We start from the raw sequence: 12,659 nt of genomic DNA, 5'->3' as shown, positions 1-12,659 counted from the left end.
GAGACAAAAGTTAATATGCAGATTTTTTGACTGCCTGAAGGGTCAGGGCCCATAACTGAGCTGTTCAAAAGTCATCTGTATTTGTGGTGGTCTATTTCTGGGCTCTCTATTCTGTTCTGTTGATCTACTTGTCCTTCCCCTCTATGTACAGTCTGCACATAGTCTTGGCCATCTACATATCGAATTACCCACTTTGATACTTGTGTCTGAGCAGATTCTCCTCCCAGATTCACTCTTTCCCAATTCAGAATGCACCATGTCACCTATATCTCCCCCTCCTTTGTTCACTAGCCCTGTGCCAGGCGCTACCCTAAATTCTGGGTGCTGAAAGGAAAAGTGTGATCCCAGCCTAAAGGACGAAAGTTGGCAATTATTAATTACACATTACGTGAACAGATCTGCCTGGATCACTCTCCTGTAGCCTGAAACCTTTTTGAGCACCCCTCCCTTCTTTCCTTTTGTTGAACCACACCCTTAAGTATACCCTCGGTGCATAACATCCTTGATCTGCCCTGCAAATATGACTGACACATACTTATTTTAAGAGAGAGAGTGTGCGAGCAGGGGAAGGGCAGAGAGAGAGAATCCCAAACAGGGTCAGCGCAGAGCCCAGCGTGGGGCTCGAATCCATGAATCGTGAGATTATGACCTGAGCCTAAATCAAGAGTTGGACGTTTGAGCCGCCCAGGCACCCAGTTACTTAAAATCTGAATCCAAGTTAGTTAACATACAGTATAATAATGGTTTCAGGAGTAGAATTTAGTGATTCATCACTTACAATAACACCCAGTGCTCATCACAAGTGCCCTCCTTCTTGTTCATTGCCCATTTAGCCCATCTTCCCAACATCCCCAAGCAACCCTGTTTGTTCTCCGTATTTAAAAGTGTCTTACGGTTTGCCTCCCTCTGTTTTTATTTTTTTCCTTCCTTTCGCCTATGTTTGTAAGTGAAATAAGTCAGAAAGGCAAAGATATGATTTCATTCATATGTGGAATTTCCGAAACATACCTAGTCTTTAACATCCTCCTCTTGAGTGGTCCCTCAGCACATACTCTGTTGCAGGATTTTTTTTTTTTTTTTCGGCCTCAATACCCTGGGGTTTGTTGTCTCGACGCTTTGAAGAATGAAGAAGTGGACACAAAATGAGCAGCAGGCAAAAGTTTATTCGCGTAGAAGATTAGAAAGTAAGACTAGGGGGCGCCTGGGTGGCTCAGGTCATGATCTCGCAGTTTGTGAATTTGAGCCCCGCATCCGGCTCTGTACTGACAGCTCGGAGCCTGGAGCCTGCTTCGGATTCTGTGTCTCCCTCTCTCTCTGCCCCTCCCCTGCTCACTCTCTGTCCCTCAAAAATAAAAGTTAAAACAAGTTTAAAAAAAATAGTATGAAATGTCTCTTTATAGACGGGGGGGGGGGGGGCATTTGGAGGTGAATACCCACAATAGGTAAGGATCTTTGTTTTATAATTCTGGTCAGCCCTCCCTCCCCTTCCCCCGGGTTCCTTCTTAGGTCCTCCCTTTATTGGCGAGAGAACTCTCGGTGCTGGGTTGTCCATTCCTGATTGGCTTGATTCCATTGTACGAGGGGTGCTATGTGGCCATATCATTCCTTGTGGGTCATACCTTTTATGGTCTGAGGGGAACCTGAGAGGGAGGAGGTGGTGACTATTACATTCTTAAGAGGAACCGTACGCTGGAGGGAGTTTTTCTGTGGTCAGATGCTCCCAGCATTGTCCCAAAATATGTGTTTCCACACCCAGGGACCTCCGGTCCTCACCTTTCCCTCTCTGCCTACTGAATCCTATCTTTTCCTATCATACTCCCTGCCCCTGGCACTCGAAAAGCAAGTCTTTGGGCGAGTGGGATCCAAGAGACCTACTTGTCTTGTGGTAGCCAAAGGAACACTCCGTCCACAAGCCCCCTACGAAGGGGCCATTTCTTGTCAAGCTAGACTTGTCGGACTTTTTGTTTGGTCTAGCGGCTCCTCTGGTCTTTGGGGGTCTTTTGGCATTCACCTCCCTTTCGCAGAACACCTGTAATGGCCTGGGATGGTCAGGGGCCGCTTGACTGAGGACTTTAATAAAAAAAAATGATATGTGAGTTTTTAGACAAGGATAAAAGGGCATTTCTGGCAGAGGAAATGGGGTGCTGTCTCAGCTAAGAGACACTTAGCTGCGAGACACAAAAAGCTGCTCTGGCTATTCTAAACAGAGGGCACGGGGCTGGAGTTTTAACAAAGACACAGGTGCGTCGGACAGAAGAGAACCAGAGCTCAGAAAGGGAGAGGGTGCAGTCAGGGCCATCCCTCCGTCTTGTCTCCAACTCCACGTGTTGTCTTCACGCTTCTCTCTGCAGACCAGCCTCTCTTACTCCACATCTGTGCTCACTCAGTCCATGCTCATTGAGCAGCCGTTGTGTGCCAAGCACCGTTCCAAGCGCCGCATAAACACCCTTCTCAAAGAACGTACGTGCTGGGTGGGAGGATGATTGTGCAGTCAGTAAGTTTTACAGCATACTGTATGTGGAGGTAAGCGTCATGGAGAAAAATGAGCCGTGGAGGGAACTGCGCAGGGATTGCAGTTTTAACCCAGATCATCCGGGAAGGCCTCACTGAGCAGGTGACCTTTGAATGAAGACAAAGGAGGTGAGGAAGTGAGCTGGGAGATGATCTGGGGAGAAGCTCTGGGCTGATGAAGCAGCACGTGCAGGTGCTTAGAGGTGGGCGCGAGAAAGGGGGCCATTGGAGGGATCTGAGCATAAGGATGACACAACTGACTCATAACAGGAGTGCTCTGGCCACTGTATTGAGAACAGACGAAAGGAGTTAGGGCAGCTCTGCCATTTATTAAGGCCAGTGGCCATGTCCCTATTAGGTAACCTCTTTCTCCTCTTGTGTTTGAAAGCAAGAGATGATAAGAGTCTCTAGTCCAAGGGTTGGTATGAAGATTAAATGAGTTCATCTACAGAAAGCACTTCATGCAGTGTCTGGCTTACAATGAACACGCCACATGTTTTCTTTCTGATAAATGAGGTCCCAGAAGCATGTGGCAGATAGGGTGGGTTGAGAACGCAGGCAATATTTTTCATAACCTCAGTCATCAATTTCCTGGGGAAAGGTTTTATTGATGGATGATGGTCCTCTTCAAAGCTACAAAATACATCCTGAACACCTAGACACTGGTATTGTAGATCCTCAGTAGACGTCAGGTGAAACACTGCAACCGGGAATTTGTTTTTGACATTTTTGTTTTGGGATTTCTTAATGTGTGAAGTCACACATGAATGAGGTTCCAAAAAGGGTCAAATAATGCTGAAACTGAGGCACTATTCCTTCTTCTTCACAAGCTCTTCTGTTTTGGCCGACGGACTTTACTGCTCTGGTTATGTGCGTGGCTACGTTTGTCTGTCTACCAAACATGGCCTGGACCCTAGGCCTCTGTGAAAGAAACAAACAGAAACAACCTGTTAAGAAGCCCCAGTGACCAGAGGACTAAAAACTTCTCCCTCACGCGATCTTGGTCACACTCCATTGACACATTTGTGGCTCAGGGGTTCCTAGCTGAGAACTGAGCTATCTCCTAAAATGTTAATGCCAATGAGAAACATTACTGAACACAAATCGTTAATTTGGTTTACTCTGTAACTAACTGAAACAGAGCAGAGAGCCAATGTATTTGACAATAAATTTTGGGACTACACACAGAGAAATGGGGTGTGCTACGGGTTGAGGAATGACGAGGCAATACAACATAAAGGTGAGGGTGTAGGTTTTGAAAGACCTTACTTCAAATAACAGCTCTACCAAGTACTACAGTTGTAGGTAATTAACTTAATCCTCTGTGGTTCAATTTAAGTCTAAAGGACAGGGGTAAGATCATGGTGGTGATAACTAAGGTTTACGTATACACCTGTATCGGGAGGCGTGCATCCCTAAGTCCATTCCGAGGTGGTTAAGATAGGTCCCGTTGTGGGTTGTTAAGCGGAGTCTTCCAGTAATTTGGTGAGGATCTGGCATACTAGAATTACCAATGGTTCTTCTTAGTCCTTATCTGCTTTGGCTGGTAAGAATCAGCGATGGTAACCACAGGGTTCAGTTTGGGTATCTGAAAGGTTAAGAGATGTTGCAAGTGAAAAGTTTTTGTTTTGGAAGATGTGGGAGCTGCGATCTCCTTTTTTCACTGAAGACTGTATTTATAAGATTTATCTACGTTGATCCTTACAGGGGATGAAGGGGAGAGAGACGTCAAGGATAACACCCAAATTCTGGTTTACAGCGATTGAGTGGTCGCGCAGGAAACGCAGGGAAGAGAGGCAGATCTGGAGAGGGAGTGGAGATGATGTTTCGTGGACACTGGCGCATACTGCGGTAGTAGGAAATTATATTTCACTTATCCTCTCCCTTCCTTTAAGTTGCTTCTCAGATAATAATAAAGCCACATTATTGTCTGGCTTGTGGCCACCAGCTCTGCAGGAAGAAAGTAGTTCTTAACCATGGCAGGCAAAAACCGTGATTCGGAGAGTGAGAATCCTCCCGGATGGCATGCCTTTGGTTTACACCAGGAAAACCTGGCCCAGCTCGCGAAGCCACTTGCGAAGACCCGACTCAAATTCTGGGTTTCAGGCGGGCTGCTGGCGAGCCGAGCTCCGAAGGCCGGTCAGCACGGCCGGAGCGACGATTGGAACACCGGCGTAGGGACTCTGGGCTCGCGCCGCGACTCACCGCCCCACCTCCCGGACGCAGAGCGCTCGCCTCGACGCTTCCCCTCAAGCCCCGCCCCAGGCGTCTCCCGTTCCTGGAACGCAGGCGCGCGCCGCGACACCTCCCCCTCAAGCCCCGCCCCATGCTCCTCCCCACCCCTCGGCCCGCCTTGCCCTCGGGACGCAGAGCACGTCGCGACGTTTCCGGCGGGGCCCGGACTCCCACGCCTCGCCGTTGGTACCCCGCGGTCGACCGGTGCAGTCGTAGGGGAAAGAGGTTCGGTGCTTGGGAATTAATTACTATTTTATATCATTTTGACTTGTTTGGGGTTATATAAGAGGCTTTGCTGCCGCCTACTCGTTGTCCCCCAGATCCAGGCAGGGGCTTTAGGCTGCGTCACAGTTTCCTTTCTAGTCGTGCATTTTCTGCTTTCCTTAAAGTAGTCGTGAATCTTGCAGAACCCCTGAGCTCTGGAGGCCAGTGCTTACCAGTGTAGCGTAGCGGTGATTAGTTTCCTGGGGGTTTTATTGCTCTTGCTGCTTGAAAATCTCGCTGAGTGCTACTTGCAATTAATGACTGGCACATTCCAAGTAGCCCCTGCCCGACAATTAAAAATTTAAACAAAAGGTTGTATTGCTTTCAAGTTAAACCATACCAGATGGATTTCTTTGCCAAGAGCGAAGTGTTCCACGTTAATTATGATTTGGACTTTCCTGTATTTTACCCCCCTCACCGTCCCCAGTCTAACAAGAGTTAGGAATTGGGTGCAAAATTAAATAGCTGTCTGAAAGTTTTGCACATGTTGAGTTTCGAAATAATTCAGTTCTTTGGGCAGGAGTGGAAAGGGGTAACTGAAATAGTCGAATTAAGGTTACAGGAGATTCTTAGTTTCCGATTCAGTAATAATTTGGTTAGCCGATGAAAAGGTAAACTTATCACCTGGACAGAGCTGGTCCGTGAATTTTGCGGTTTCCTGTAGTCCTGTGCTATTGGAATGGAGGTTATTACCACAGTGGTTGGTATCTGCTCAGCATTTACTAGCGGCTGAGCACTTTTACTTATTATTTTGTTTAATGCCCACAGCAGCTGTAGGAAATTTGTACCATTATCCTCATGGTACAATGAAGGAAACTGAGGCTTAGAGAGGATGGGAGCTTGTCCATTACTTCTTAGCTGCTAAGGAGTGGAGCTGGAACTAGGATCCACTTCTTTCTGACTGCTAGAGAGACGTGCTGTTTACCACCTCTGATCCAGTCCCTCGTTCCCAGGTGCAGCAGGTGTACTCTTCTGTCTGGTTGGAGTGGAAGAGAACAATGCAGAAGGACTCTGGCCCGCTGTAAGTACACAGTGAATGGGAGTAGAATAGCCAAGAACTTCTCAAAACCAGAGCTTCTTTCCTGATCTGAAAAGTGCACTAAGCGTAGAGTGCCAGACAGCCTGGGGAATCGGAGCATTGGTCATGTAGGCCGGGAACCTGAGTTTGAGTCCCGGCTCCGTCACTGACTCCAGGCAAGTCCTCTAACCTCTAGGATTTATTTTCATTTGTACAGTGATATGACTGTTCTGGAATGATGACGTTTTAGTCCCATCCTGTGATTGTGGTTTTTATTTTTTAGACATGGTTGGCACTGGTTTCTTACTCTTTCATTTTCAGAGTGCCTTTACACTGGATTGGCTTTGGCTATGCAGCACTGGTTGCTTCTGGTGGGATCATTGGCTATGCAAAAGCAGGTATGGTTTGTAGCTACCTGACCTCTTAAGGTCTTCACGTTGTTGCTGGTAAAGAGTGAGTCCCCGGGGTCTCCAGAGTTCAGTCTTGTTTGAGTCAGGTTTGCTTGAAGCCCTCTAGCTGGAGTGCAGGCTCCATTTCAGTCCCGTAGCTGCCCCTGCACTTGCTTTCCCATTATCTGGCTGACCTAAGTCAAGCTTCTTGTCTACTCCCTTGTTCTTGGTGTCTTTATCTAAGATGCCGGGCAGGAGTGGTAGTAGATTGTTATTATCATCGACTACCACACATCTGCCTTGACCCCAGGGTGTTATTATCTCTGTGCTCTTTGGAGTAGGCAGAAACCTCTTTTCTCATCAGGCATAGTTCTATCAGCAAACCTGCTGTTTCTATCTCTTTCCTAGCCTGCATTCCCCACCTTACACACACACACACACACACACACACACACACACACACACACAAATGCGCGCGCGCACCAGAATTCTTGCTCTCCAGGTTTTGTTTTGTTTTAATTCACTGCCCCTATTTCCTTCTCCTTTGGGGATTTGCCTGAGGTTCTGCCTGTGGACAGTTCCAACGCTTGACAGGTTCATCAGGCCTGGTTAGGAGCCCTTCTTTGCTCCCCAGATGCAAGTGTCTGTATATTAAAAAGGAGAGGAATAATGTGACGTTACCCCGACTTCTCCGTAAAATAGCAAACGCCGCAACACATTTTCCTGCTTGAGAGCTCCTTGGTTATGAGCTGTGTTGAGAGAAGTTCTCTTGGCTGTTTTCCCCTGGAGGGAAAGGAAATCTGGTGACTTCTGTTAATGAGTGTCTGACGTTATAATGCAGGACTGTTTGCTTCTCTGCAGGTAGCGTCCCGTCACTGGCTGCTGGCCTTCTTTTCGGAAGTTTAGCAGGCCTGGGTGCCTATCAGCTGTCTCAGGATCCGAGGAACATTTGGGTTTTCCTAGGTACGTCCGCTTCCCTGTCTCTCTGGTACAGTTATGTATCCAGAACATTCTACCCAAAGGCTCTGGTTCGGTGGCATGTGGCAGGATCTTCACATGAAGACAGTTTTACTACTTCTGCCCAAGTGCTGGGGAAGTTTTAAAATTGGGAGTGGGGAGAGTGGTGCTGATTTCTGTTTACTTTCTATGTACGGAATACGGAAAGGTTTTCATGCCTCCAGTTTAGGTCTAGCCAACAGAATTAGTATTAAGCTTGTACGAGGCAAGTAGACGTCTCGTAATCATTATGTCTGCCCACTGAAGAGCGTGTGCTTGACCGTTACTGGAGGATCACGTGCCTGGGTGAGGTTTGCCTCAATATTGCGTTTGTTTGCCTTTGCAAATCACGTGTTAGCCCTTTAAAAGTAAGCTGAATGTCTGGCATAGGCCTTGCCTTCGAGGAGCCTTTACGTTGACTGACACTGTTGGGGTGACTGCGGGGCTGCTGAAGTGCCCCGTGAGCAGCCCACACAGCAGCACCGGGGAGGAAGATCACTTCTTATCAGCGTGGCCTGGGGTGCATTTTCACCGAGCTCTCCCCACACATCAGCCATTCTGCTGAGAGCGTGGACATCTCGCCGTCTCCCCAGATACGCAGAGTGGGAACACGTGCGGTGCCGGCCCTTAGAAGAGTGGTGGGGAGAACAAGTGTGTTGACCGAGTGGCTCGTACAAGTCGGCACGGGTTGGGAAGGGAGGTCGCGGCGGCTGACTTGGGGTGTGCCCGTGGAAGGAGGAGGCGCCCCGCTCTCAGCTCTGCCTCCCAGCTCCCTCGCTCAAGCTCCTGAATGACTTTCAGGCTTCCTTTATCCTCGTGTCTGATTCTACTCCTGCTCTCAGCAACTGCCCTCGCTGCCTACGTAAAGGAAAACAACAGTCATCACACGGAGGCCTCCAGCATGCCATCATCACCCAGGCCTTCCACTGTGCTGTTTCTCTCTCAAAGGCCAGTCCCTCCACCCACGCTTTGGGTCTCTTCTCCCCACCTTCTTGGGGTGTTATGCTGCCAGAGATGTCATCTCTTATTTGTGTTCCGCCCTGCGGGTGGATCCCTCCCACTCACGTTCAAAGGTGTCCTCTCTTACCCATTAAAAAAGAAAGGACCTCTCGTGACCCCGCTTCCTTCTCCAGTTGCCTGCCCTTCTTCTTCCCCTTTAGCAACTTCCCTAAAACAATCCGTTCTACTCCCTGTTTTTACTTCTTCACCTCTCACATTCTCAACCCCCTTTTTGTGTCCTTTGTCCATGGAAATAGCTTTCCCTGAGCCTGTCAGTGACCTGGATTTTCACAATCCAGTGTATATACTTTTAATGTTTATTTATTTCTTAGAAAGAGCGTGCGCCTGAGCTGGGGAAGGGCAAGAGAGAGAGAGCGAGAGAGCGAATCCCGAGCAAGCTCCACGCTCAGTGTGGAGTCTGACACGGGGTTTAATCCCATCACCCTGGGATCATGACCTGAACTGGAATCAAGACTCAGATGTTTAACCAGCTGAGCCACCCAGGCAACCGCACTACATTTTTTTTTTTTAATTTTTTTTTCAAAGTTTTTTATTTATTTTTGGGACAGAGAGAGACAGAGCATGAATGGGGGAGGGGCAGAAGGAGAGGGAGACACAGAATCAGAAACAGGCTCCAGGCTCCGAGCCATCAGCCCAGAGCCCGACGCGGGACTCGAACTCACGGACCGCAAGATCGTGACCTGGCTGAAGTCGGACGCTTAACCGACTGCGCCACCCAGGCGCCCCAACCGACTACATTTTTTAATCCTCATTCTAGTTGGCCTTTTAGCTTTTTCAGCATAGTAGACCAAGCCATTTTCCAGTCTCCTGTTTTCCTTCTTATTTTCTCATTCTCTTTTGTTGACCCATCTTTCTTCTTGGCCATTAAATATTTAAGCTCTTAAGACCTGGCTCTTTGTATATTTTTTTGTTTGTTTTTAATTTTTTTAATGTTTATTTTTAAGACCGAGATAGAGCATGAGCGGGGGAGGGGCAGAGAGAGAGGGAGACACAGAATCCGAAGCAGGCTCCAGGCTCTGAGCTGTCAGCACAGAGCCTGATGCGGGGCTTGAACTCAGGGACCTTGAGATCATGACCTGAGCCGAAGTCGGACACTTAACCGACTGAGCCACCCAGGCGCCCCATATCTTCTTTATACTGTCTTGCTTGACAGTGTTATTGGGGTCTAGGCCTTAAATTACCATTGAAACGGAAAATTGATTCAGAAAGGCATCACTCCTCCAAGCTTTACTCATAAGTAAAGGTTGTGTGCTTGAAATCTTGTCTCCAGGCATCTGCCCAAACGTAACCTCATGTCCTTACAAATGTGTTTGGTGCCATTGTTTTCCATCCATTTAGATCTTGTCCTCCTCCCATCTTTCTGTCTCCTTCAGCAGTCAGTCCTATTTGCACTACCTCCAGCCCATATCCTGAAGTGTCTCCTTCTGTGTCTCCATGGCCACCATTCTCGTCCCAGTACCCCTTATCTGGCCTGCATTCTTGAGGAAGTTCTTCAGTGGTATTCCGACATGCTCTGGTTTCCCTCCGGATTGTTCTCCATGGAGCAGCTTGAGTTCTGATTTTACAGTCCTCTTATGTTCATGTATCCCTCTGCTTGGAATGCTTTGATGGCTTCTCATTGCTCTTGGGCTGAAGAACATAGTCCTCCGTATGGCTGTCAGGGCTCTGTGCTCTGGCCCCTCTTCCTCACTGGCCACAGTTGAGCCTTCGGTTCCCTCTCACCACAAGGCCCCACCACTGTTATCCCCTCTCTTGGAATGTGCTTTCTTCCCCCTTTTAGCTCTTCGCTCCTTTTCAGATCTTGGCTTTTTGGTCTTCATTTCCTCAGCAAATCCTTTCCTCGTTTTCCCGAATAGGCGGGACCCTCTTAGAGGCCTTTTATGATGGTAGTTTTGCCCTCCAGCACCTAGTGCAGTGAGTGCATGGGAATACATGTAATAGGTCTTCACATGCTGACTAGCAGTGCATACAGTTAAGGTAAATACATCAACAGGGAATAGAAGAAGACCTACCGCAAATGTGGAGAAAACTATGGCGGAAGAATGGTGGGTAGTGAGGCCGGAAAGGCAGGTTTGGCCCAGATGGTGAGGGCCTTATATTCCAGTCTTTGTACTTAGTCCTACAGGGCGCGGGTGGCCACGAAGCACCCCCAGCGCTCCCCCAGCGTGGAGGAGATGGTATGAGAGGGGATCTGGCCCTTGAAAGGTGGGTGGGACATTGGTTCTCCCGTATAGAAGGTGTAATGATATTCGATTCTTTGTCTTTCCTCTCAGCTACATCTGGAACCTTAGCTGGCATTATGGGGATGAGATTCTACCACTCTGGGAAATTTCTGCCTGCGGGCTTAATCGCGGGTGCCAGGTATTTTCTGTTCCCTTGCCGTTCGTCACCGGGATGGAGTTGAGTTTAGGGCCCCAGATATGCCGTACATTCCAGAATTTACTTGTGTTGGTATACCTGATGCTGGACATCAACCGGAATGATTTAATTTACACACAAATAGGAGAGGCTGCGAAAACAATAGTTGATTTGATGTCAGAATGAAGTAAGTTCATGGCTTTGCTGTCACGTTTGCAATCTGGTCCGTCCTGGCTCCTGCCTACGTCAGAAGGAGCTTCAGGCAGAGCCCTGACAGCGGCTCTTTCTGCGACTTTCAGCGTGCGTTCCAGATTTCTTAGACGTGTGGGTGTCCTTTATCACTGACCATTTTGTTAAAAGGGAGTTTTGATTGAATCCTGCTGGCTAACTGGAGTTACAAAACTCAGACCAGGTTGTTTTTAAAAACGTTTTCCTTACGTGTGATAAAGATACTCTGAGGACAGAATTTTAAAAAATCTGTTCGAAAGAAGATCACTAACCTGACTTCAGTCATAGTTATGCTGTCAGGCATAATGCTTTATAGTCCGTATACACCAAGGTCAAGAGCAGTAAACTGGGAGACTGGAAATCTACCATTAACTAGCTCGGTGACCCCGGAGAGACCTTGGTCTTTCAGCCTGCAGTTTGCTCATCTCTTTGAATTATTGGCTGTGAGATCAGGAACTCCCAACTCACACGTACCATTTTGAGGCGGGTGCAGGGCAAGACTGCCCCTTGGCATGTTTCTTTCATGTTTCCAAGAATGAAGGCTCCACCTCTGCCTGCTCGGCCTCGGCGTCTCCTCATGTAGTTGCGAAGGGCCTGTAGTCTTAGTTTCTTAAAAAAAAACAAAACAGTCGAGTACCTGTCGTGTTCTTTACCTGATGTGTTTTTATGTGTTTCTTTTGAACAGTTTGCTGATGGTCGCCAAACTTGGAATTAGTGTGTTGAATAGACCCCATCAGTAGTAGTCATGTCCCAGCCTGGACTCATGAAGATTTTAAAAACTCCTCCAATATCAGTGTATTAAGAGAAGCAAGTGCAGCATTTTCACATATTCTGACATTTTACTTAAAAAAAAAAAAATGACAGTGAACTTCGCAGAAGAAATCGTTCATTTCACTACAGCCTTAAAGAGGTGGTAGTTTGTAACCCAAGAGCTCCTTATTACAGTTTGATTCTTGTGTGTTGATGTTCTCTCTTCTTTCTGTGTCTCTAGGTAAAGCCTCAAAGGGTAAAACGTTAGGTATCAACTTTGGGGACCCCCCCAAGCCCCATGCCCTACTCAGAACAGTGTGAAAAACATCTGTTACGAGCTTTAGGGTTTCTGTTCTTTGGCGCATCTTAGAGCACAGACCTACTTTGAAATTATGTCAAATGAAATATCGATGAAAATAAAATTTACCATAAATAATATTTTCTATGGTGTCTTCGTTGCCAGAGTTGTCTAGAACATAGACTGGGATGTGAATGGCAGGAAGCTATGGGAACGTGGAAGTGTTCTGTTAATGTTTTATTTAGTAATTATGTATTTTGAATAATTTAAGAACCAAGGAAAGCTATGTATGATTTGATTGTACATTGCATCGAAGCTTGTTTTAAAAGTGATCTTTAGTGAGGATTTCTAAGGTTAGGACTGTGTAACAACAGCAACAGAATGAAAAAGAAAAAAATGAAATTGTGGTTAATTAGCTAACCTATAAATGTGAAACGAAAAGACCTGTGGGAAACTTGAGTTATCCAGTTTGGTCTCTACACACATTAACTGGGTACTGACACATTTTCACTTCACTTTCCTTTTTTCAGCATTAGAATTAACTCCATCTGGTCCTTCTTACTTTAGCTTCCCCCTCTTTCTAAAGAAAAGG

General features: G+C 47.2%; 1 protein-coding gene across 1 annotated transcript; it reads left to right on the top strand.

Moving 5' to 3' along the window:
• Positions 1–4,852: 4,852 nt before the first annotated feature.
• Positions 4,853–12,207, top strand: LOC125165312 (transmembrane protein 14C). Its single transcript, XM_047858034.1, has 6 exons — positions 4,853–4,971; positions 5,964–6,031; positions 6,350–6,426; positions 7,279–7,380; positions 10,707–10,794; positions 11,705–12,207. Exons 2-6 carry the CDS (start codon positions 6,009–6,011, stop codon positions 11,757–11,759), a joined length of 345 nt encoding a protein of 114 aa, XP_047713990.1. The 5' UTR covers positions 4,853–4,971; positions 5,964–6,008; the 3' UTR covers positions 11,760–12,207.
• The last annotated feature ends 452 nt before the right edge of the window (positions 12,208–12,659 follow it).

The sequence above is a fragment of the Prionailurus viverrinus genome, chromosome B2 (assembly GCF_022837055.1).
Source record: "Prionailurus viverrinus isolate Anna chromosome B2, UM_Priviv_1.0, whole genome shotgun sequence".
NCBI lineage: Eukaryota > Metazoa > Chordata > Mammalia > Carnivora > Felidae > Prionailurus > Prionailurus viverrinus.
This window is presented reverse-complemented; position numbering and strand designations above follow the sequence as displayed.